The 21468-nt window shown below is 41.2% G+C and overlaps 1 protein-coding gene across 1 annotated transcript; it reads left to right on the forward strand.

Moving 5' to 3' along the window:
- Nucleotides 1-3193: 3193 nt before the first annotated feature.
- On the forward strand, nucleotides 3194-20927 carry BEST3 (bestrophin 3). Its single transcript, XM_026867933.1, has 9 exons — nucleotides 3194-3345; nucleotides 5059-5153; nucleotides 5761-5994; nucleotides 11293-11447; nucleotides 12141-12218; nucleotides 12621-12773; nucleotides 16085-16165; nucleotides 17529-17680; nucleotides 20021-20927. Exons 1-9 carry the CDS (start codon nucleotides 3194-3196, stop codon nucleotides 20925-20927), a joined length of 2007 nt encoding a protein of 668 aa, XP_026723734.1.
- Nucleotides 20928-21468: the final 541 nt, after the last annotated feature.

Here is a 21468-nt window from a genome sequence, read left to right on the forward strand (position 1 = left end):
GCAGAAAGCCTAGCCCTGTATCTGTTAATGAAGTTAAGGGCAACACGATTAATAGGAAGGTCTTTCATGACACCAGTGCCTCTGGTATCTAATCTAACGCTCTGTCCTTCTTTGGTCTGGCCAAAACAGCACTCAGGCAGGAATGTGCTGGGGGGCATCATTATGCTTTACTCTTCCTGTCAGTCTCAGTTGTAGCTTTTTAATTTCCTGTGGCCATGAGTAATGTTGGAAGGACTCTCAATCAACGTGCTGTCCATGAATCAAGGGCGTGGGACCACCTTGCAAGAACCAGACCCAGCACAAGGCTTTACGCCAAAACTTGCCATAGTGGGGCCGGGGGTGGGGGCTGTACCCAAGTGGTTTTAGTGGTTCCCAGAGAAAAAAACACAGGTGCAGATTTAAATCTATGTTTGCTATGTTGTGAAATCTAATCGCACAGTCACATAGCTGTCTTTCATAGCTTCATATAGTCAAAAGGGTTCTTAAATCACCTAATCTGACTTAATGTGTATTTTAGGACATTACATTACCCTGAAGTCCCTGTATGAACCCAATGATAAATGTTCAGTAAAGCATTTGCTTAGCAGGAAGCTAAAACACAGTGCATCACAGACAAGGCAGGGCAACAAAGCCAAGGCATCAAAGCCTGAAACTGCTGCAACAGTCCTACTCTTCTTTGCCCCATTTCAGAGGCAGAATGAAAAAGCTGCAGGTGTCCAGTGCCTCCCAAGCTGATGTGAAGAGTTTCTGTTCAGAGTCAAGGGCATCAAGTAAAGTGCTAAGAGAGATGGCTGGAATCTGATTAAGTGAAACATAATTGCTTGAATCGAGCAGGCATTGCACTGCATGGAGAAAACTTCTCTCCCAGTCTAATGAGGGGTAATATTCTTAATCCTGAATCCTATTAGGATTCAGCTCTGCAGTTGTGGCCAAAACCCATTCACTAGGCCATGCAAGACAAGATTTGCTGCAGCTCTTAGAGCAGGTGGATCCATTTTGTCCAGTTTAGCTACTGGCCGGTTTCTGGCACCATCCAGTCACTGATGCCTGAACCCCATATGCAGAAACTGAGAGCCATGGATTTGACACTAATCACTGCCTTCCTGCAGAGCTGCAGATGCTGTGAGGGTGCTGCAAGCAATCCTGTTCCCTCCATGGTCCACGACCAGAAGGGACTGGATGGAAAGTTTCACAGATGCCCAGATATCATGGAAGACCATCAGAGCCACTCAGCCCCAACCCTGTATGTCCCAGCTATGTGAATTCTTTCTGAAGGTCATCTTTTGTCCAACTATCTGCTCTCATTTTAGAGATCCTAACCGCAGCATGTCTATCCAGTCCCCTGTTCAGATATCTGGTTGCCCCCACAGTTAGCAATTTATGTTTTACTTCAGACTGCATTTGTCTAACTTCATCTTCTAATCGTTGCACTGTGTTATGCTGGGGGTCTGGGTTCCTGCCAGACTATAAGCCCTCACACTACCAGATATCTTTCCTAGATCTAAGTCCCTACACACAGGCAGTCCTGCTGGAGGTTTGCCATTACAAATTGGATATTAATGGGGAGATAGAGACATGCTTCTTGACAGTGTGACTTGAACATACATACCCTCCAGCATCAATGGGCAAGGACTAAAGCCTCCTACAGTGACCCCAGGAAACTCAGTGTATTGTTATTTTTTTTTACCCCATTCCTCCCCTATAGCCCAGCCACAGGCTTCTCCCATTGTTTATAAAGCCCCACTTCTGGGGAAATCTCTGCTTCAATTTTCTTAAGCGTTGCATCTTGACCACAGGCTTTTTAGCAGACAGAACTGCATTTCTGCATGCCAGTCAGCCAGTTTGGCTCCTGAATTGAACTTTTTGGAGTTCAACAATGACAACAAAAAATTTAAAGGCCCATGCCAAGTTTCAGAAACAGGAAAACTATCATTTGGATGCTAAAGAATAAAACCCATGCATCTTAAAAAAAACAATAACACCAAAAAAATCTCCGAGCCCATGCTGGCAAACCTCAAGCAGCCATTCTGCAGATGAGAAAAGACAGTCTGTCAGCAATAGAAGGCTTATGGTGTCTTTTCCCTGCTGATTCCCTTGGTGACTAAAAGTGGCACTTTTACAGCTGAATTGTAATGGCTTACTTTGTGCTCTGCATCAGAGACACAGGCAAGTTGCATAAAATATTATCAAACTATCTATTAACTAGGTGTTCAGATTTTTTTTCTGAGAGTAAATGACCTACAGTGGCATCAAGAAAGTATAGACAAAAACGGTATTTATGATATACAATAACTACCTTGAGGTTTTGTCCTTGTCTTAGTTACTCCCGTTCTTGCATTGCTGTACAAAACTGCTTTCATCCACATTTGGAGTTGGGGCTTTTTTTGTAAGCACATAAAAGTTCCTGTATCTCCCTACACAGGGTAAGCAAGTAACAAACCCAGCATAAAATATTTACCTGTATACTTTTAGTACTGCTTTAATTACAGTGTCACATGCTGCCTACCTGAGCAACCCTGTGGCTTTTTTTTTTTTTGCATGGTCATGCAATGCTGAGGTATTGATGAGTATGTTGAGCTGCCAAGCTGAGAAATAACAGGGTTCCCCAGCTGATCTCAGCTGCTGTCACAACCGTTAATGAAAGAGTCAGTCTCCAAATCTCATTCGGTTTTAGATGAGTATAATTACCAAAGCCAGCTGAAAATATGGCTGGGGAGGAAGGTGCATTTGTGGAATTTAGCTCTACTTCTCTTGACGGAGTGCTGACAAAGTTTTGAAAAAGAATTCAAGCAAATTTACTTCTTTTTCTTTACTCACGCTGGACTGAAGCAAACTAAGAGTAAGGAGAGGTTTCAGAGGTGTAACATGTCTCTGCCGCTGCCACCCAGGCAGGTGGCCACATTTGGTGCCAGCTGTTGCTTTTGGGTGGTCTTTGAGGTAAAGCCCAAATGCAGCCTTGTCTCCATCAATCTGCAGGTCTCAACAGGGCTTGTAACTGTTTCTCCCTCTCTTTCTCTCTATATAAATACACACAGCATGTATTTATGTATACGTATACTATTATATGTGTATATGTGCATGTATATCTATGTATCTATCTATACAAGGTTCATTCAGGTTAGGATACACTGTCTAAAATGTTGTTGGTTTCCTGCTTCTCTTCTACTGTTTCTAGGCACAGCCTGCCAAGACGATGACAGTCACTTATTCCAGCAAAGTAGCAAATGCCACTTTCTTTGGATTTCACAGATTACTCCTAAAGTGGAAAGGCAGCATCTACAAATTGCTGTACAGAGAATTTATTGTTTTTGCTACTCTTTACACAGCGATAAGTGTATTATACAGGTACACTCTTTCCAATTCGCATCTCATTAAATGTTATACTGAAGTTTCACACTTTGTACTATTAGGCTGATGAATGGTGATGGGGGAGGGGAGGTTACGCCATAATAATTGTCTTTTCCTTGGACCTTTTCTAATGTCCTTTCCTTTCCACATTTACTTTAATGTTCCAGAGAAAACATGCAGGGTATAAATAAAATGCTGTCTATTGTATTCAGCAGATCATTCAGTCCAGCACTAAGCAACTGCTCTACAGAAATAAGACTAAATAAACACCCATAGATAACCTCTGTTATATAGCTTTTATTGTTCTGACGTTGAGTTGGTGGCAGTGAGCATGCCTTTCTGCTTTAAATGATAAGTATAGACCCTTCATTCTACTTGAAGAACTGTCTCTTCAGTTGTTCAGTGGTAACTTCTTTAACAACCCTGAAAGGCAGTAATTTGTGAGGCAGGTTATACAGTCTGGAAAAGCAAAGTTTTGCTTAAAGGTAGGACAGCATGCAAACTTTATTTTTGAGCTTGCAGAGAGGCAAGCAAAACTGCATGGAAACCAGACATGGCTATTACCTGTGTGTACCCAGCACCTGGGAGGGTGACATTAGAAGGAAAGCTGCTTCTTCCACCAAGGTGCGAGTTAAACACCTGTGTGATAGATGCAATGCATCACTTAATACAATGAAAGTTTTAATTGATGAAGTACACTACACAGAAGTATCAAAATCATGATTCAGCTCTTACCCTGGTCTGTAATTAGACCCCAGTGTTTGTTTTTTATGTGAAGCCAGGAGAAAATGAGCTTCAGTTTCTCTGTGATTAATCACTAATTTTCCAGACAGTTCAGTAATCTCTACTCGTAAACTCAGAAAGAAGATTACGGCATTAATATGTAAAGAAACATCAGGCTCGTACAATTTTTAAATTAATCTAGCTTTACTGAAATGTTAGGCAATTAAATACCATGGTAAATACACCATGGAAAGCCTTCTATATGCACTGCAGGGTTTACTGCACAACTGTAAGCAAAACCCACCAAATATTTGTCACATGTTCCTTTTATATGAAATCCAAGAATAACTGTAATACTCAGCTATACAAATAAAATAATTGTTTATATTTAAGCTTTTTTTTATTTCATTAGATGTCTTTCTCCGTGGGCAGAAGCTGCCATGATCCACTCATTTTCTATTATCTGGTGAATATTTTCCTCACTGCAAAATAAATACAGTTGTTGTGTTTTTATTCTTGTAGACAATAGAAGTTTAGTAGGAGTAAGAGTAAAAACTGCTGCAACAATGTAGCATTTTCAAATAAGAGCAATTAGAGATTGGTAACCTTTTGCAATTCAAGCTGACCTGAGCATTTTTATTAAGCAGCCCTCTGAAAAATGAGAGCAAACTGTTCTTGCATACTTATGGCTTACTACTGTCATTGGTCTGTACGAGATAGCAAGCTAATTCTCCAGGTATATGGATCCTAATTCTAAGTGCCAGACAAATTAGCCACGAGAAAACTGCAAAGACCAGGGAATAATATTGTCTTCTCCTCCAGCTTCTTTATTATATGCCAAAAGTGTTCAGTACTTTAAGAATTCGTTTGAAGACATTAGCCAAGGTTGCTCCCAATTGAATGTACCTGATTATTTATATGTATTTGCACTTCGTAGCTAGTGCCAAAATATTATGAAAGGACAGATACATTTTATTTTTGCTGCAGATTTTTTCTTACAGGTAGCCAAAAACGGTTCTTTGAAAAATTATCAATTTACTGTGACAAATATGCTGAACAAATCCCGGTAACTTTTGTGCTTGGTGAGTACTGCTTACATGTGAAATTATTGTCCAATGCTGTCTCTGTTCAGGCATTTTATGAATGTCCACGCATGGAAGCATATCAGAGCTGAGGGGCATATGGGATGTCAGAGGCTCACAATAAATCATCAGCTTCCAACAGGTCTCCTTAAATTCAAGTTGCTTTTGTCACATCAACATTTATGCTCTTGTTCTTAATATACCAACAAAAGCCTACAGTTTCCATAGATATATACATGTGTGTGTATATATATATATATATATATGTATATGTATATGTATATGTATATGTATGTATAACGCCCACTAACACTGATACATTGTGCCTGATCTCTCAAAGCACTAAATACACTCAGGGTTTACTACAGAAGAGGGAATTTGGAAGTTAATGTGTATGAGATACTCAGCTGGAATGGGCCATTAAGTTGCAGAGTCTATTAAATAATTAGCATTGATTGCATCCTGAGTTTTGACGTGGCTTACTGCATTTATTCTGGGAAATGTAGCAGCTTAGTGATATGAATAACACTATGCAAACTAAATCAAAGTAACCTAAACAGAAATCCTGATAGGCACTGGACTTTTGTTTTTTCCCTCTAACCCTCAGGTTTCTACGTTACTTTGGTGGTGAATCGCTGGTGGAACCAGTTTGTGAACTTACCGTGGCCAGATCGATTGATGTTCCTCATCTCTAGCTGTGTCCAGGGCAGAGATGAATATGGGCGCTTGTTAAGGAGGACTCTAATGCGTTACGTGAATTTAACGTCTCTGCTGATCTTTCGTTCTGTGAGCACAGCTGTGTACAAAAGGTTTCCCACAATGGACCACGTGGTAGGAGCAGGTACTGCTGAGTCCTTCTCCCCAGAATGTCTTTCCTTTCCCTTGGAAGCAGGGCACAGGGAGAGAAGGAGCCAGACCAATTTTTTCTTTCCTCTTTGGCCCCATGTGTGCCTCATACTAACCCATGTCAGGGATGCCACTTTTCTGTCAGTGGCTTAAATGACATGCCCTTAAGTGTGCATCTTTAATGCTCTTGAAGATTTCATCTAGTGACACTATAGAAATTAAGCAAGTTTGAGGCTCTTGCATGGATCTGTTCTCAGACATCACGGAGGCTATAGGCCTGCCCCAAACACACAGGCATATGGAGCAAGTACAACATTCTCCAAAGTGTGAAAAATAATGTAGTTGTGCTGTTATTTGAGGCAGTAGTAATGGTAACTTGTTATATGGTATTGCCTCAGTGCCTAGGGTATCACCTTGTCCTGAGTATCAGAGGCTGGTCTCCGCAGGCACTTCACAAATACAACTTTATCTCAATTATTTGTAAATAGATTGTACAGGTCATAGATTTATTGTGATGCGCTTAAAAACCCCCAGCCCCAAGGGCATTTTCTTTTAATGTACAACCTCACCTTAAGCTTAGTTTTTCAGGGATAAATATACTAAGTATGAAGCATGTCTTTATTTTCTGTTTGTTTTGATAATACAGGGAGTGTAATGATGGGGAAGAGAGTTCAATCGTGTAAGACTTTGTTTGTCTATGAAGGACTGACCACTGAGTATTTAAAGGCAAGGTGTGATGCCATGCTTTCTGACTGGCTTGGTTAGTCAGGGGTAGGACACCAGCACAGGGATGTGGGGATCTGTTCCAAATAGGAGAAGTCAAACATTTTTTACTGAACATCTTGCATTTCTTAAAATTATTCTTCTTGACAAAGATTAGTAAGTAAAGTTCTAGCAAGTTAAAACACATATATATTTCAAATACATGTGAGAAGCTTTGGGTATTAAAAAAAAAAAAAAAATCCAGGCAAAATACAGAATGCACTGACCTTACAGGAAAATATCACTTATGTTGGATTCAGCTGGATTTTGAAGTTCTCTCCCTTGTGCTGTTCAACAAAACTGTTTACCTGAACCTGTGAGAGGTCAAGGAAGCTTCTGTCACTCTCCCCAGAAATCTGCTTCTAGCACACACTGGAAAATTACAACATTTCTAGCAGGCTAATCCAGCTCTGCCTCCCTATTGCTAAAGACAATCTGTTCCAAAAGAGACAAAATGTCACAGTGTTGTACAAAAATTGTAGACTGGAAAACAAGTTTTGTTTTGTTTTTTAACAGCAGAAAATAGTCTACTATAAACTATATAACTAAGTACTGATAGTGTAGTCAGCTCTGTGGATTTCACTACTTATTCTGTAGGTTTTAATACATATTGTGCCACAGAATTTTTGTTGATGCAGTACTGAGTACCTGAGGGTATATTTCACTCCTATGAATATCCAGTGATTAAGACAGTACTCTGTAATTATGCCCTCCCGAGCTCCCTATGGCATTACATTATCAGGCTGCATGGGAATGCAACATTCAATATGAATGTGAGTGGCAGAATCTAATACTTAAAGCACAGACATCATCGAAACAACTTGTGCCAGTTTTGCATTTCACTATCAAACTGAGCACTGCCACAGCATTACTACTGCCACACATTTTCCTTCTCAGCAAATGAACTGTTTAAATTCGTAGATATAAAATCTGAGAACAGTATCATTATAATCCAGTCTGATTCATCCATAACACAAGATATAAAAGCTTACTCACAACATTCTTTATCATGGTGCAATTTCTGACTGAGCTGTAATACCTTCTAGGAATATGACCTGCCCTGATTTAAAATTTAGCTGGGTATAATGGAGACTACATTGACATCCACAAGGGTGAAGAACTTGCTGTTGAAATGTGAAATTTTATTCCCAGTCTAAACTTGCACAGAGTCATCTAATCACTGAATTTTGTAATGGGTTTAGGTTATTCTTTTCTTAATTAAATTAAAACATCATTTTGTCTAAATAGCTACCTGTTACCAGAGTGCATAAAGGCTTGAATAAACTTAGGAACTTCACGTTCTGTAGTATCTCCCTACAAGGGATGGTCTTCAGTGCTAGATCTTCCTCCTAACTCTCTTCTAAACTCTTTTTCATTTTTTACCATTCTTTATGGAGTTTTAGGCAGTAGATGTATGTAGATTCATGATGTAACGATGACGAGTACTGTGGCATGTATGCTGTAAGCATCAAATGCCTAGCACCAGTCCCGAGCACACCAATCCCGTGCCTGCAAACTACAAGAAGGAAGTTCGATGCTCAAGAATGTGAGTCTTAAAAAACATGAGTAATAAATCAGCAGCTGGGCAGAGAGTAGCCCAAAACAGCTAATAGGAAATGCTAAAGAGAAACATGAGGTGTGAGCCCAACTACATGAATACATATGGATGGCTGAAATTTGCAGTGCCAAACCCTCTACTGGAATGAAGTACCTAAATTCATTCTTTCCCACATAGCACAGAAGCAGAAAGTGAAACTTTCATCTACATGATCATTGTTGGCACACTCAGGAGATGACTGCTGTTCAGTTCCTTCTCTAACCCCCAGTCTTCAGAGTATTTGATGTGGATACCCTGACACAGTCTTGTCTCAAACCATTCAGTTTTGACGGGAGAACTGAATACTCTTCTAATCACTTGAGGGAGAGCCAGAGTGACTTATTCCAGCCAGGTTTGTGTTCTCATCAATAATTTTCCCATCAGATCACTCTGGCTGACACTGTTCACATTAGTGTCCTTTGATTCTTTATTGATCACATCCCATGTCAAGCTTCTCATACGTTCACAAGGATTCATTGCCCTGTCATTCCTTAGATCATCCTTTTCAATATCTTGGCACAGTATTTGCCAAATATTTCCAGTTTTCTGGAACTGCTCCAGTCTTCCTAGTGCTTGTCAAAACCAGAGTTACTGTTCAGAGTCCCTCAGTTAATTCTTTGAATACTCTTGAATAAAAATAGTATGACCATATTTAGAAACCATTTAATTTTAATAACTGAGGTTTGATATCCTTCCCTGTATTTGATGGAATATGTTTCTTTACTGCTGCAATAATACCAAGTGGTTCTGAACTGCATATTGTTGCCATAACCTTCACCAGCAATAAGAGCAGTCCAGACTTGTTTAATATTTTCTATACTAGACATTCTTAGTATCCATCAAAGACAATATTTAGTTAATATAAACACGTACACCTTAGCTTTTAAAATAATGACAATTTGAATGTTATTGTTAAAAGAACAAGGTATTGTTGAGCTTTACTGAACGAAAAGTTACCCAGTTTCAGTGGAGAACTGAACTGATCCTTGGAGCTTTTATGTTCTTTGTGACCCCCTCAGGCTGTGTCCTTCCAGATAATGACTTCCCAGAGCCTCTCGAGTGACTTGCATCCAGTGTTTACTCCAGACTGTCAATTTTCTGATAGTCTGTCTGGCCATTTCAGCCTGGTAGAAACACCTTTTCCCGTCCCATAATGAGCAGGTTGGCCAGCCAAAAATCAAAGGCAGGCTGAAAGTTTGACTTTTAGGATTCAGGAGTCCTGACTAGCAGGTCAATTTGTCTGGCTGCCTGATTATTTCCGTGTGGTTGATTATAAGAGCTGCCTGCAGACTGCCCAGGGATCTTCTAAAAGCTGAATCTTATTCTGTTCTCAAATTCCATGATACTGCAGGAGTTCTGTGTCTTGCTACTGAACTTGTTTTCTTTCACAGAATTTTCTGTCTTGTCCTTCTCAATAGTTGCAGCATTTCATGCCTCCTGTGTTGACTTGTTGCAACTGTACAGCAGTGGCATTTTCCTCAACAACAGAATATTTAAGAGGATCACTGTGTTTAACAAATCTCCTTTTACCTTATTTACATTTTTATACAAAACATAGCTGAGTTTGTGTATATTTATTTTTTTGCTGCTTCATGTATCTTAAAAAATATTAGTACCAATGGGCCAATTTTTAGTTAGTATTTGGAGACTAAAAAAAAATCCTGTCTAATCACAGTTGTCTTACTGAATTTTTAGCACTTAAACTTGTAATTGATTGGCTGAGCCACTTATTTTGGGGCTGCCATGTTACTAACTTTGTCCTGTTTCGGAGTTTATGTCAACACAACAAAAGGAGCCTTATAACCATCCCAGTAGGTGATACACACCTGAACAAAAACTAAGATCCTCCAAACCTGAAGATTGCTCCAATCTCAGAAAATCCAGGATTTGGACAAAGGAAAATGCTTCATTCCCCCTCATGAATTTTCCAGGGTTGTTTTTCTCAAAGGCTGGTTGAAAGGAGGACAACAGAGCAGAGTTTTCTTACCCAAGGGGGTAGAGGTGTTGCTCCAAAACCCAGCTGCTCCCGTGCCAATCCCAGACAGCAAGCTGCTCTTATGCAGGTTTTGTCCCACACAGCCCTGGCTCCCCTCCTATCTGACCTTGGCTTTGCTCGCAGCAGCAGGAAGCAGGGCTTCACAAGGCCGGGGGAACTCTGCAGGAAACTTAATACCTTCCCAGCACCCCAGCGAGGCAAATTGCCAGGCAGAGAGCAGCTTCAGCCTGCAGCCCCACAGCACGTCACCTGGCCCCATGTCCCTCTAGCAGTGGGATTTCTGTGCACAATTCCTTTTCCATCTCTTTGCACGCCTTCATAGCCCTGAAGAAAACATGAAACACAATCTGGCAGGGAAGTATTTCGCTGGCAGAAGGCACGCTCTCTACTGAGCTCTGTTTCATGCATGCACTTGTATTCTCTGTTGCTTGCTCACTGCTTTGCAGATTTACCAAAAAATTATCAGAATCAGGTCACATAACTGCCCTTACAACATATGCTGAGAAGCTGCTAAAAGCCATCTTTGCTGAAAAGTTATAGTTTCTTGACTGATACATCCAGTTCCTTATTTTTCTGAAAGCAGAGTATGAAACTAGAGAGTAATCTGTACAGTTCCTAGTATTCTATGTATCTACAATATGTCAGTGGTCAGATATGAGAACACAGTAATAAAAAATTATTGCATGTATTGATGAAAAGGGATTTTGTGTAGGTAGTTATTGAGAAAATAAGTTGTTTCAAGCAAGATGTATCCTGGCAAAAAAACTTAAAAAAATAAAAGAGGCTACTAGCTAGAATTATAAATAGTGTTTTGCATAGTTCTATGCAAATATCACATAAACAGATTCAAACATATTCAAAATTTATAATATCAGTAGCACTGAAAGGGCAGAATAAATTAAGTCTTTTTTTTTTTTTTTTGGCGGGGGTGTAAACAGGTTTTATGACAAGATATGAAAGAAAAATTTTTGATGACCTTAAGTCTCCCCACCTGAAATACTGGGTTCCATTTGTCTGGTTTGGAAATTTGGCATCGAAGGCACGAAAAGAGGGAAGAATCCGAGACAGTGTAGATCTGCAGACACTGATGAACGTAAGTAGAAAACTTATATCTACAGAAAACTAATCTGAAATTGCCATGTGGAAGCTTTTCACTTACATCATTTGATTTAGTGCACACAGCTCTCCAGTGTCATCTAAATGATCTTACTCAGGATTTATGCCACTTTGTGTAGCAATGTACTCTCAAGCACACACAGAAGCAGTCTGCTGGCATTGTGTTTATATGGCTAAGAAGGTATTAACAGAAGCAACAAATTGATGAGTAAAAGATTATTGTAACTTCACTGTAAATCCATACTTGTTCCATCACTAGTGGAAAAAAAAATGAGAGTAATTTGACATTTTGGAGATTTTAGTATTTGTTTCAGGGAAGATAACCTCCCTGAATATTTCATTAAGTGGTCAAACATCCTTTTTATGATATAATATATTCTCTTTCATGTATCACTAGACTGTGGATAAGATAGAAACAAAAGATAATTTGTGAAGAAATACATACTATACCAAGCATTCCAACTCCTTAAACTAAGTTAATATTCAAATGTAACAATGGGGTGCTGGATGTAGTTATGGTATCAATTCACACTTTCATATCTCCCTGTCCTTTTATATGTGCAAAAATTAACTGTAACAAAATATTTACCATTTAGAATTGAACCCCATACAATTTTAGTTTGTTGGGGTTTGTTTTTTCTTTTTCTTTTTTTTTTTTTTTTCCTTTTAGGAGATGAATAAATACCGGTCTTGGTGTAGTCTTTTGTTTGGTTATGACTGGGTTGGAATTCCACTGGTCTATACACAGGTACTGAGCTATTATTCTTTACAAAATTCGAAACACGATTTCCAGAAAAGAGCATCTTGGTGCAAAACATCTGTAGACTCGACTGGAGTCTCTGAGCTGTTGAACACTCATTGACTCCCACATGATCACGGAGGCCTAGCTAACTATTTAAGTCATATTTAATGCGGAGATGTTTTGAAGGCCTTGAATAATGTGGGAGAGGGGAGGGAAGCACTGAAATGTTTTTATGTTTCTTGGCTCTTCTTCCTGGCCTCAATTATTCCGGCAGTCTCTCTTTTGTAATACCGCCCTACAGATTTGTAAATTATAGGGCAAAAGGCAGTCAAAGGCCTTAGGGTATGCGTTACTCTATGCATGAGATTGTATTATTGCATGATTTCAATGAAGTTCTGTTCTTTGCAGGTTGTTACTCTTGCAGTCTATACTTTTTTCTTTGCCTGCCTGATAGGGCGCCAATTTTTGGATACTGACCAAGGGTATCAGGGACATGACTTAGATCTTTACATTCCAATCTTCACACTGTTACAGTTCTTCTTCTACGCAGGATGGCTCAAGGTAAACTAGCTTTCTGGAAAGGTCATGGGGGAACCTTCCCTGGGGCACTGGTGAAAATGTCAGAGCCTAGGTCAAAGTGTCACATTTGTGGCACACTACAAAGTCGCTGAAGATTAATGGAGTTACACCAAAGCTGAATTCAGCCCAAAGTGTCCTGTGGTCGTAAAGAAACATCGCGCAACACATTTTTAATTCCACCTGACAGATCTTACAATAAGAAACAGTTGGAAACCTGAAAGAGTCCATTTTAATAGGATCCGTGCAGTCACAACTGCCCAAGGGAGTATTACTCCAGCAAGATCAGGCCGCAGACTCAGACTATAAAATGACAGATGAAAGATGGAAAAAATATCCTTTCTCCCACTCCACTGTGCAGTGGGGAAATACTGCTGCAGACCTAGCATGGGCTGAAAGGGGTAGAATCATACTTTCTTCTTATGATCAAAGCCAACCTTTAGTATCTGCTGTTAACTTAGTCAGATGTAGGCAATTAAAGATCTCCAGTTCCAGAGGGCTATCAAAAAGTGACAGCCAATATTGGCTACAACTCCACTGCATAAAAACATTAATTAAAATAAAAGTTATAGAAGGAATTGGATGCTACTCATCAGCCCATTGATGCCCACTCAGTTAACATATTGCCATCGATCTGATAGTTGAATTACTAAGCCACATACCTCATGGCAGTCCTCTCCTCTGCAGTGAGTATCAAGGTGGACTAACTAGAAAAAAGTTTCAGATAAAAAGAAAATTGGTACATTAGGATCTACGTGCATTAAGATTTCCTCTTGGGATTATTAATCATGGCTGGAAACTTAGAGCTCACTTTTCTGTTAGAATATAAATTGCACAAACCCAGCCAGTTTTAGAGCTTCCTTCTCGCAGCCAATTCCAAAGGGCAGAGTAGCGAAGGCAGCACACTGAGTTGACTGATTGTGGGGGAAAGTAAAGTGCCTGCAGGACACTACCTGTGTCCTAAGAAACTGGAGGGGAAAAGGGATTTGCCACATAGGGTCCAGCCTGGAGGAAAGTGGGGCAGAGAGGAAGGGAGGCTGCTGCAGCAGGGGAAGCATGTTGCTCCTGCAGAAATGAGGCTTTATCACGAGGCAGGGTTTTACTAGCAGGTTACAAAACTGTAAGCTGTTCCTCTTAACCACTCTGCTGGTGCTCCTGAGGGGGAAATGGTTTCCCCTTCATTGGCACCTAAGGCCATTAGTAGCATCTCTTCTGGTTAGGCTCAGAACTTCCAGGCAACTCCTGGCTACAGCAGGTACAAGATGCCATTGTAACTGAAAAGTCTTCTACATAAGGAAATGAAAGGGATGAGAAGTGATTTTTAAAAGCGGGTTTAATACTGGCAGTGCTCCTTCAGACCAGAGGTTTGTCCAAACCTGCAGTGCCCCCGAGTGAGAATATTTCTATCTTGAAGGTTACAACCAGTTTCCTGCTGAGTGCATTGGGCTTTGGCTGTCAGGCTGCAGAAAAGGCCTTGAGCTATTGACTTCCAGTAACATGGCAATTCCTCAGAAATGATGGCTAAACTGAGCTCATTCCTTGGCCTTGGGCCTGGTTTGTTATACCTGCGACACAGGCGCAAAGGTTCCCATCATGTGAGACACTTCTAAATCCCCATTTTCATTATGGTAATAGATACAGGGCTTAGTTGTCCAGCACTATGTTCCTTTCCAGGGAATAAAGTCATGTCTTACATGCCAGGACCAAGTCAATGAAGCAAAAAGCCACTGCTGGTGTTCCCTCTGTCCCAGCCCTGCTCAATATTTTTAGCTCATGTGTCAGGTTTTGCACTGGATGTTTGGGCAGTAATCCCCTGGTTTACACTGAGGTGTTGCAGTGTCTTCCCTGGAGAGCCGCAACGCAGTCTACATTCTGGACCATTTCTATCGCAGCATTTCCATAGCTATACCCAAAATTTAATACCACAGGCCAGGTCAATGAATGTGAGCAGAAGTGCCCCCATCTCCTTTTCATTTCTCCTGCCTTACGGGTGTTTTTTTCATGTTAGTCTGCTCAGCAGTTCTTTTGTTGTCTTGACCACTGGCCTGGAAAGTGGTGGCCTAGGAGAGTCAGCAAGTGCTTACTCACCGGTACAGCCTAGATGCACATAGGAATAAATATCCAGGGAGTGACTGCCTTACTATTATAAGTTATTTAGATCATAGCTGTTCATAGCGAGGTTCATGAGCAGGTCTGTTTAATCATAGAGTCACTTCACCTATAGCCACATTAAACTGAGGACCTGGCCACTGCTCCTGTGCATGGCCCTGGGGACCACCAGGAAGGGTTGGGAGGATCAGCAAGAATGTGATGGGCTTCAAAAGACAAATAGAAGGATAAAAGCATGAAGGGAAGAAGATATTTAACCTCAGTGTATGAAGGAACTGAGAAATAGTGAAGCAGTCCAAATTGCCTAAAACTTGTTTTTTTTTAAATTTTCCTATTTTATCTGGTTTTTCTCTCCCAGCAGCTATGAGTTTTTCCCCCACAATGTACTTTGGTGATTATGGGGATGGGGGGGAAGTCTCTACTTGATTCTCTGTTTATTCCTTGGGGTGGCACTGTACAAGGCTATGGGCAGCCAGAGGTTTCCTTTCCCCAGCCTACTTCCCAGACTAAGGCGCTTCACCACAAAGGTGTCCCAGCTCACTGTTTGGCTGTCTCCTCCACAGGATGGGCTTCTTCCCTGCAGTTTTTATCACTTCATGTGCAGAAACCCAAACTATTAGCTGAATGAATTAAATAACAAACTCACATCCTGTCTCTTGGCTTTGGCTAGCATGATTCACAGCATCGAGTCGAGCTTCAGAGGGATACCATGAGCATCACCCCCAGTAAAGAAGCAGGGGCTGAGGGCTGAGCTGGAGAGACAAGCTGTGCTCTCTCTGACAGGCTCCAGCTGCAGGGCTTGGGAATACTGACCCAATGGGCTGGTGTAGTAGACTATAATACAATGAGTCTCTAGCTGCTAAACCATTCATTTAAATCAGCCGAAGACAACAGTAAGGGAAAGTAATTACTATCTTATGTGACAATTACCATGGCCCAGACATGTCTCAGTTCCCAGTAGGCCAGCTCCAACAATCATGATTGACAGCACCAAGGCACAAAGGTATGAATCTATAGGGAAAGCAAGATGTACCTTCACTAGGCTGGCAAAACCATCATATGGCAGCTCAAGCTATGATTGCAAGTGACAGGCAGGGAGAGAGAGAAAAATCTGATCCTATTTTCTCTGCAGCGGCAGTCCTGACATGTCATGCCAAGCTCCATTCACCGTCTCATTTTCCTTTCAGGTCGCTGAACAACTTATTAATCCATTTGGAGAAGATGATGATGATTTTGAAACTAATTGGTGCATCGATAGAAATTTACAGGTTGCTGTTGTTATTTCTATTTCCAGCTTTGCTGTATCATAGGTTGTCATTACATTTAGTCCTATTTCTTATATTGAGGTACAAATTAAGGGCAATAAGTGTCAGCAAAACAAATTCTTTCCCTGAAGGAGTACCTATGGCTGTGATCCCCAGATTTTGTTTTTACAAGCTAACGCATCTTGATTTTGGCATTTGGCATTTATGATGCCTGACTAAACATGCAAACAACTGACCTCAAACTATAAACTCACTTTATGCCTGGAAAAACATGTGATGTAGGTCAATCCTGCAAAATCCAAAAGCCATCTATTCCCGCACATATAAAAACATGTTTTGATAATCTGAATGTCTAGATTACAGTATTGTGTATGAATCTTCCTTTTTTTTAAAAAAAAAAAAAAAAAAAAGAAGGCAGTAAAGATACGAAAAAGACCAAGCAGGGACCTGAACTAATAAGCGGGGTCCATACCATGATTTATGTTGTGATGCTGCCACCCATGGCTGCCTCTGTGGTTGGCACAGGAGCCATTGTCCTCAGTGGCAGGAGCTGTGAGATGGACAGGGTACAGATTTATTGCAGTTACTCCCAATTCCTAAACAGCCCCTGTCTGTCATGCCATGAAGGAACCCAAAGACATGAAGAGGTTCCAATGGCACCTGCTCCTCCCCTTGCAGGTAGAGCCAAGCTTAGAGTTGAGCTGCTGTTGGACCCCATCTCTGCTGGTGACCACTGAGACTGCAAAGCAGAACCCAGGTGTTAGAAGGAGCAAGGGCAGGGCAAGCAAGCCAGCATATTAAGCAAAGCAAGCAACGCAGGTACACACAGAAGTAGGAAAGGCCTTCACACTGTCGAAGATGCTTTCTGTCTTAACACCACTTCAGGCTACTCATGCTACAGTGCCTCAGAGCCCTTTGTATAAAATATATTGGAAGGCCCTAGAACTGGATGGTCACATGCTTGGTTCTGAATGTTTTAAAATATGGAGGAAGCCTATCAGAAAGTTTCTCAACCTCTGGACATTTTAAGGAGCACAGCTAATACTCTACACAGACTTTCCATAGCACACGGAGGATCACATGTCCATTTAACTAGATCATGTTTAAGGAAAGAACTTCAATCCAATGCAAATATCTTTGCAGCATAGAAGACTCATTACAATAAAATTTATGCTTTCATGAATATAAGAGGGTATAGGGGTTATATTTTATAATACTGAGTCTCTTCACAGTGCCCAGGCCAGCATATACAGTTTACTTTAAATGGTTTCTGAAAGAAATGTTGACCCAGGGAGCACAAAGCAGATTATTTTGTATACTGTATTATGTTGAAAGTGACATGATTTATACCAAAAAAAAATCTAAGGTCTCACTTCTGGCGGTGGACGAGATGCACATGAATTTACCAAGGATGGAGAAAGATATTTACTGGAACGATTCCTCTGCCCGGCCGCCCTACACAAAAGCAGCTGCTGATTACTGTATTCCTTCGTTTCTTGGATCAACTATAGAAATGGGGTGAGTGGCACTAGGCATCTTTAATGCCATTAGAAAGATCACCACCCCTACAGCCCACATTGATTGACAGACAGTCAGTGCATGGCTGCAGGCTGTGACAATATGGTGAGCAGGGAAGATGGAAATGGGAAATGATGTTAGGAGGGAACAGACAAGCTGGTGTTGGTGGGATGATGTCTCCAGTGATCCATATGCTTATAGAAATTGTTCACCCTTATCTTAAGTTACGTAATTGATAAATAGACTATGTTTGCAGGGAGGGTTTGTTGATAGGTTTGTTAGTAGTCTCTGAGCTCAGGACAGCGCCTGAAGACAGTGACTTACTTTTCTTAATAGTGCTTTATCTACTACAGCTTCTTCATACATCCCTCAGATAGCAAAAGAACTATTCCTTTGCTGGTTTAGCTAGCAGATGATGGCTAAAATCAGTCCAGATTTTTGTGAAGATAAATGAGAAATGATCTTAAACATTGTAAGACTTTTCACTGACTAATAATCTAGGCATGGGCATTGAAGTGGTCAGATTTTGTAAAGGGATAAAGAAAAGGAGCTATTTGCAGAAATGAACACAAGGACCATCATTATAAGGAAACATAGAAGATACAGGATTGCCCTGTGTTGTCAGGATCTGTATGAGAAATCAGTGATGAGCCAGTTAGCATAGAAGCTGTTGAATTTAAACACTTGTGATATGCTTTAACGTAGAACAGGTCAGTAAGCGTAAATGCCACCACGCCTGAACAAATACCAGGGCAAGTAGACATTTTTACCAGAAAGATCTTTTTAAAAACTTTATAGTAGCCATTTTTTTAACTTTAAAACTTATCTCAAGTTTTCAATTTTTCTAAAATTTTCCAGCCTTTAACAAATGTGCTTAAGTTTTTGCTTCATTTGGCCTGGAAATTGGTGTTTTCTCATTTTTACTCCTCTTACATTTTTGCAGACATTCTACTACAAAGAACAATGGTTTATATGAGTTCCTTTTATCATACACAGTCTTTTCAGAATTTATTTCCTTCTGAAAATTCTATAAAATAATCAAAAGAAAAGTAAAGAAGAAAGTAAAGAAGAAAAACTCATAGAATATAATTTATTGTACTTCAATTGCTAGGGGAAAAGAAGTGGCAAAGAAGAAACGTTATTAAGTCTGCAAACAATTTTTTAGTAAGAAACACTTCACACAAAAAACAAAGGGGGGAGTGAATGAAAAATAGCTCCATGTTAGCCCCTGTGAAATGCAAACAGCTCTGATGCGTTGACATTTTTATTATTTTCTCCTCTGAACTGTTTCTCTGTTCATGTCTCTAAAAAAACCAGGTACTTCTTATGCAGATTTCAAGAACAAGGTCTAAAGATTCCTCCAAGTCCAAAGCAAATATATAAACCTTGAGCCCAAATCCAAAGTCTTCTCCAGTCCCCTCAAGCCAACATCTGTAACAGGTTGCCTAGAGGGAGTAGATGCCCCATGCCTGGAAATTTTCAAGGTCAGGCTGGATGGGGCTCTGAGCAACCTGATCGAGTTGACGATGTCCCTGCTCATTACAGGGGGGGTGGACTAGATGACTTTTAAAGGTCTCTTTCAACCCAAACCACTCTATGATCTTCACAAATGCTGCATGAAGTTCCTCTGCCTCTCCAGGTTAGCACTGCCTCTCTGTGCTTCTCTCCTCAGATTTGGCCTGAGCTCTTTTGCCATCCCTTGCCCTTAGGATAGGTAACTGGGCCAGTTTGGCTTGTCCTCTGGGGTGCACTGAGTCAGTAATGTGTACTGAATTGCCTGGCAGATGCATCAATGGTTGTTTTCATGAACCATCAAGGCTGGGCAGGAGAAGAGTACTAGGTACAGGTAGGACTTTCAGACACACTTGCTATCTGAGTAATTCCAACATTTTTTGAAACCGTCACACTTCCGCTTCCATTAGTAGATTTTTCACTGTTGTTATTTTTGCCTGAAGGATTCTGCTGAAAAAGTATCTACAGCACTGAGCGTGGTTTCTTTCTCCACTTTCCTTCACCCTAAGCACAAGCTTAACCATGTGGAGCTGCCAGAGGGCTGCAGCCCAAGTAGGAAATGGTGGCAGATGCCTGGCTGGATGCCCTCCCAGCCTGGTCTTCAGGAGAAGGGACATCTGGATGTGGAGAGCTTTCTGTGCGATCTGGCTGATCCAAAGGCACAGGCACTATTTCTGAGCACCCTCACCCCTTTTTTTACCCCTTCCATGCATTCCTTGGGGACACACTAGGGCCTTGTTTCCTATGTCTTCCTGCTGAGACATCGGGATATATGTGCATACACTTTCTATATGTAAGTGACACCTACTACCTGGCTTTATTTGGCAGGTTGGCTGATACTGAATTCCTATATGGGGAAGAGTGGCCCTGGGAAGAGGAGAAACACCGAAGACAACATTCAGTGCTGAGAAGAGTCAAGAGATTTCTCAGTGTCCATGAGGGCCCTTCATCCCCAGCTCACCGGCGCTACAGTCGGCAGACAAGTGAGAATTCAGTGTTTTTCCCAGCAGATGAGAAGGGGCATATCAGACGGTTGCAGGAAATGCACACAAGAGGGAGACACTCTACCTCGAGCTTCAAGAAGAAATATGAAGGGGTTGACAGAAGTAACAGACTTTATAGTAGCAGAGACCTAGGACCCATAACTGAAACCTCAAGGAACGAGGCACAGTTCGGTGACAGTGACACGTCATCTGAGACAAGCAAGCCAGTTCCTGAGGTCATTATCTCTGAAGCCAAGGAGAAAGCACCTGATGTGCCGGGCAAACCAGATCTGCAAACAGAGCGCACCGCAAGCCTGCCCGAAGAGAAGCTTCAAAGGAGACTAACTGAGGCAAATATGACTCTTCTGAATGATCCATTTTTCTCCCCAGAAATGACTATATACCTCACAGGCTCTGAGGTGCATCAGTCACTTCCTACTGTGATAGGGGAGCCTGAACATGAACCCCATGGTAGTAACATAGCTGGTTTCATAACAGATCATGAGAGAAACCTTCAACGATGGAGTTTACCAAGCTTCCATAGTCCTAGCACAGTGTCAAATGCTGACACTTCACAGCCTTTAACAGATTCTGGGACAACTTCACAACAAAAGACCTTCAGTGATGGAAATAACGTCACTTCCGCTGCTGCTCCAGAGACATTTGAGATGCAGCACTTATGGGAAAACCTCGATAGTAAAGAAACAGCCATAATAGAATTTTCTAATGAGAAAAGTGAAAGAAAACTTTGACCATGCTTTCCCTGGGTTTGACTGAACTTCTTGTCTTCTCTTTAAGGTGGTTCTCACACAGATTTGCTGAAAGTGCAGACATGATGCTCAGAAGAGTCCTGAGCAAGGTCCAACAGAGGATTTGGACATCTAAATGGGAGGCATTGTGGTGACATGCTTTAAGCCACTTGGTTACTGGCTTGAAATCTGTGACCCTGTGGGGAAAACATTCATTGGGAGAACTGGGAGCCTCAGGAGTAGATGCAAACCAGCCAGCACACATGGCAGCAAGCTGTGTAGGCTCATCTAGAGGAAACACTAAGGTTGTCAGAAGACCAGAGGTGTCCACTTTGGATTCACCCTGAACACTACTACCTTTGGCTGCTCCTTCAGATTAAAGACCATGACATCCTTCTAAGACCCACCAACAGTTTTTGTTTCTACTCAAGTGCTTAGAAAAGGAGGTGCAGGCTCAATTCCCTCCTCAGCCTGGAGAGATTCAGTCCACCACCTTTCACTGCCTGGAGGACTGCTTGAAAAATCAGGCTCCTCGCTTGTGTGG

This window comes from Athene cunicularia (assembly GCF_003259725.1).
Source record: "Athene cunicularia isolate RWA chromosome 1 unlocalized genomic scaffold, athCun1 chr1_part2, whole genome shotgun sequence".
Lineage (NCBI taxonomy): Eukaryota > Metazoa > Chordata > Aves > Strigiformes > Strigidae > Athene > Athene cunicularia.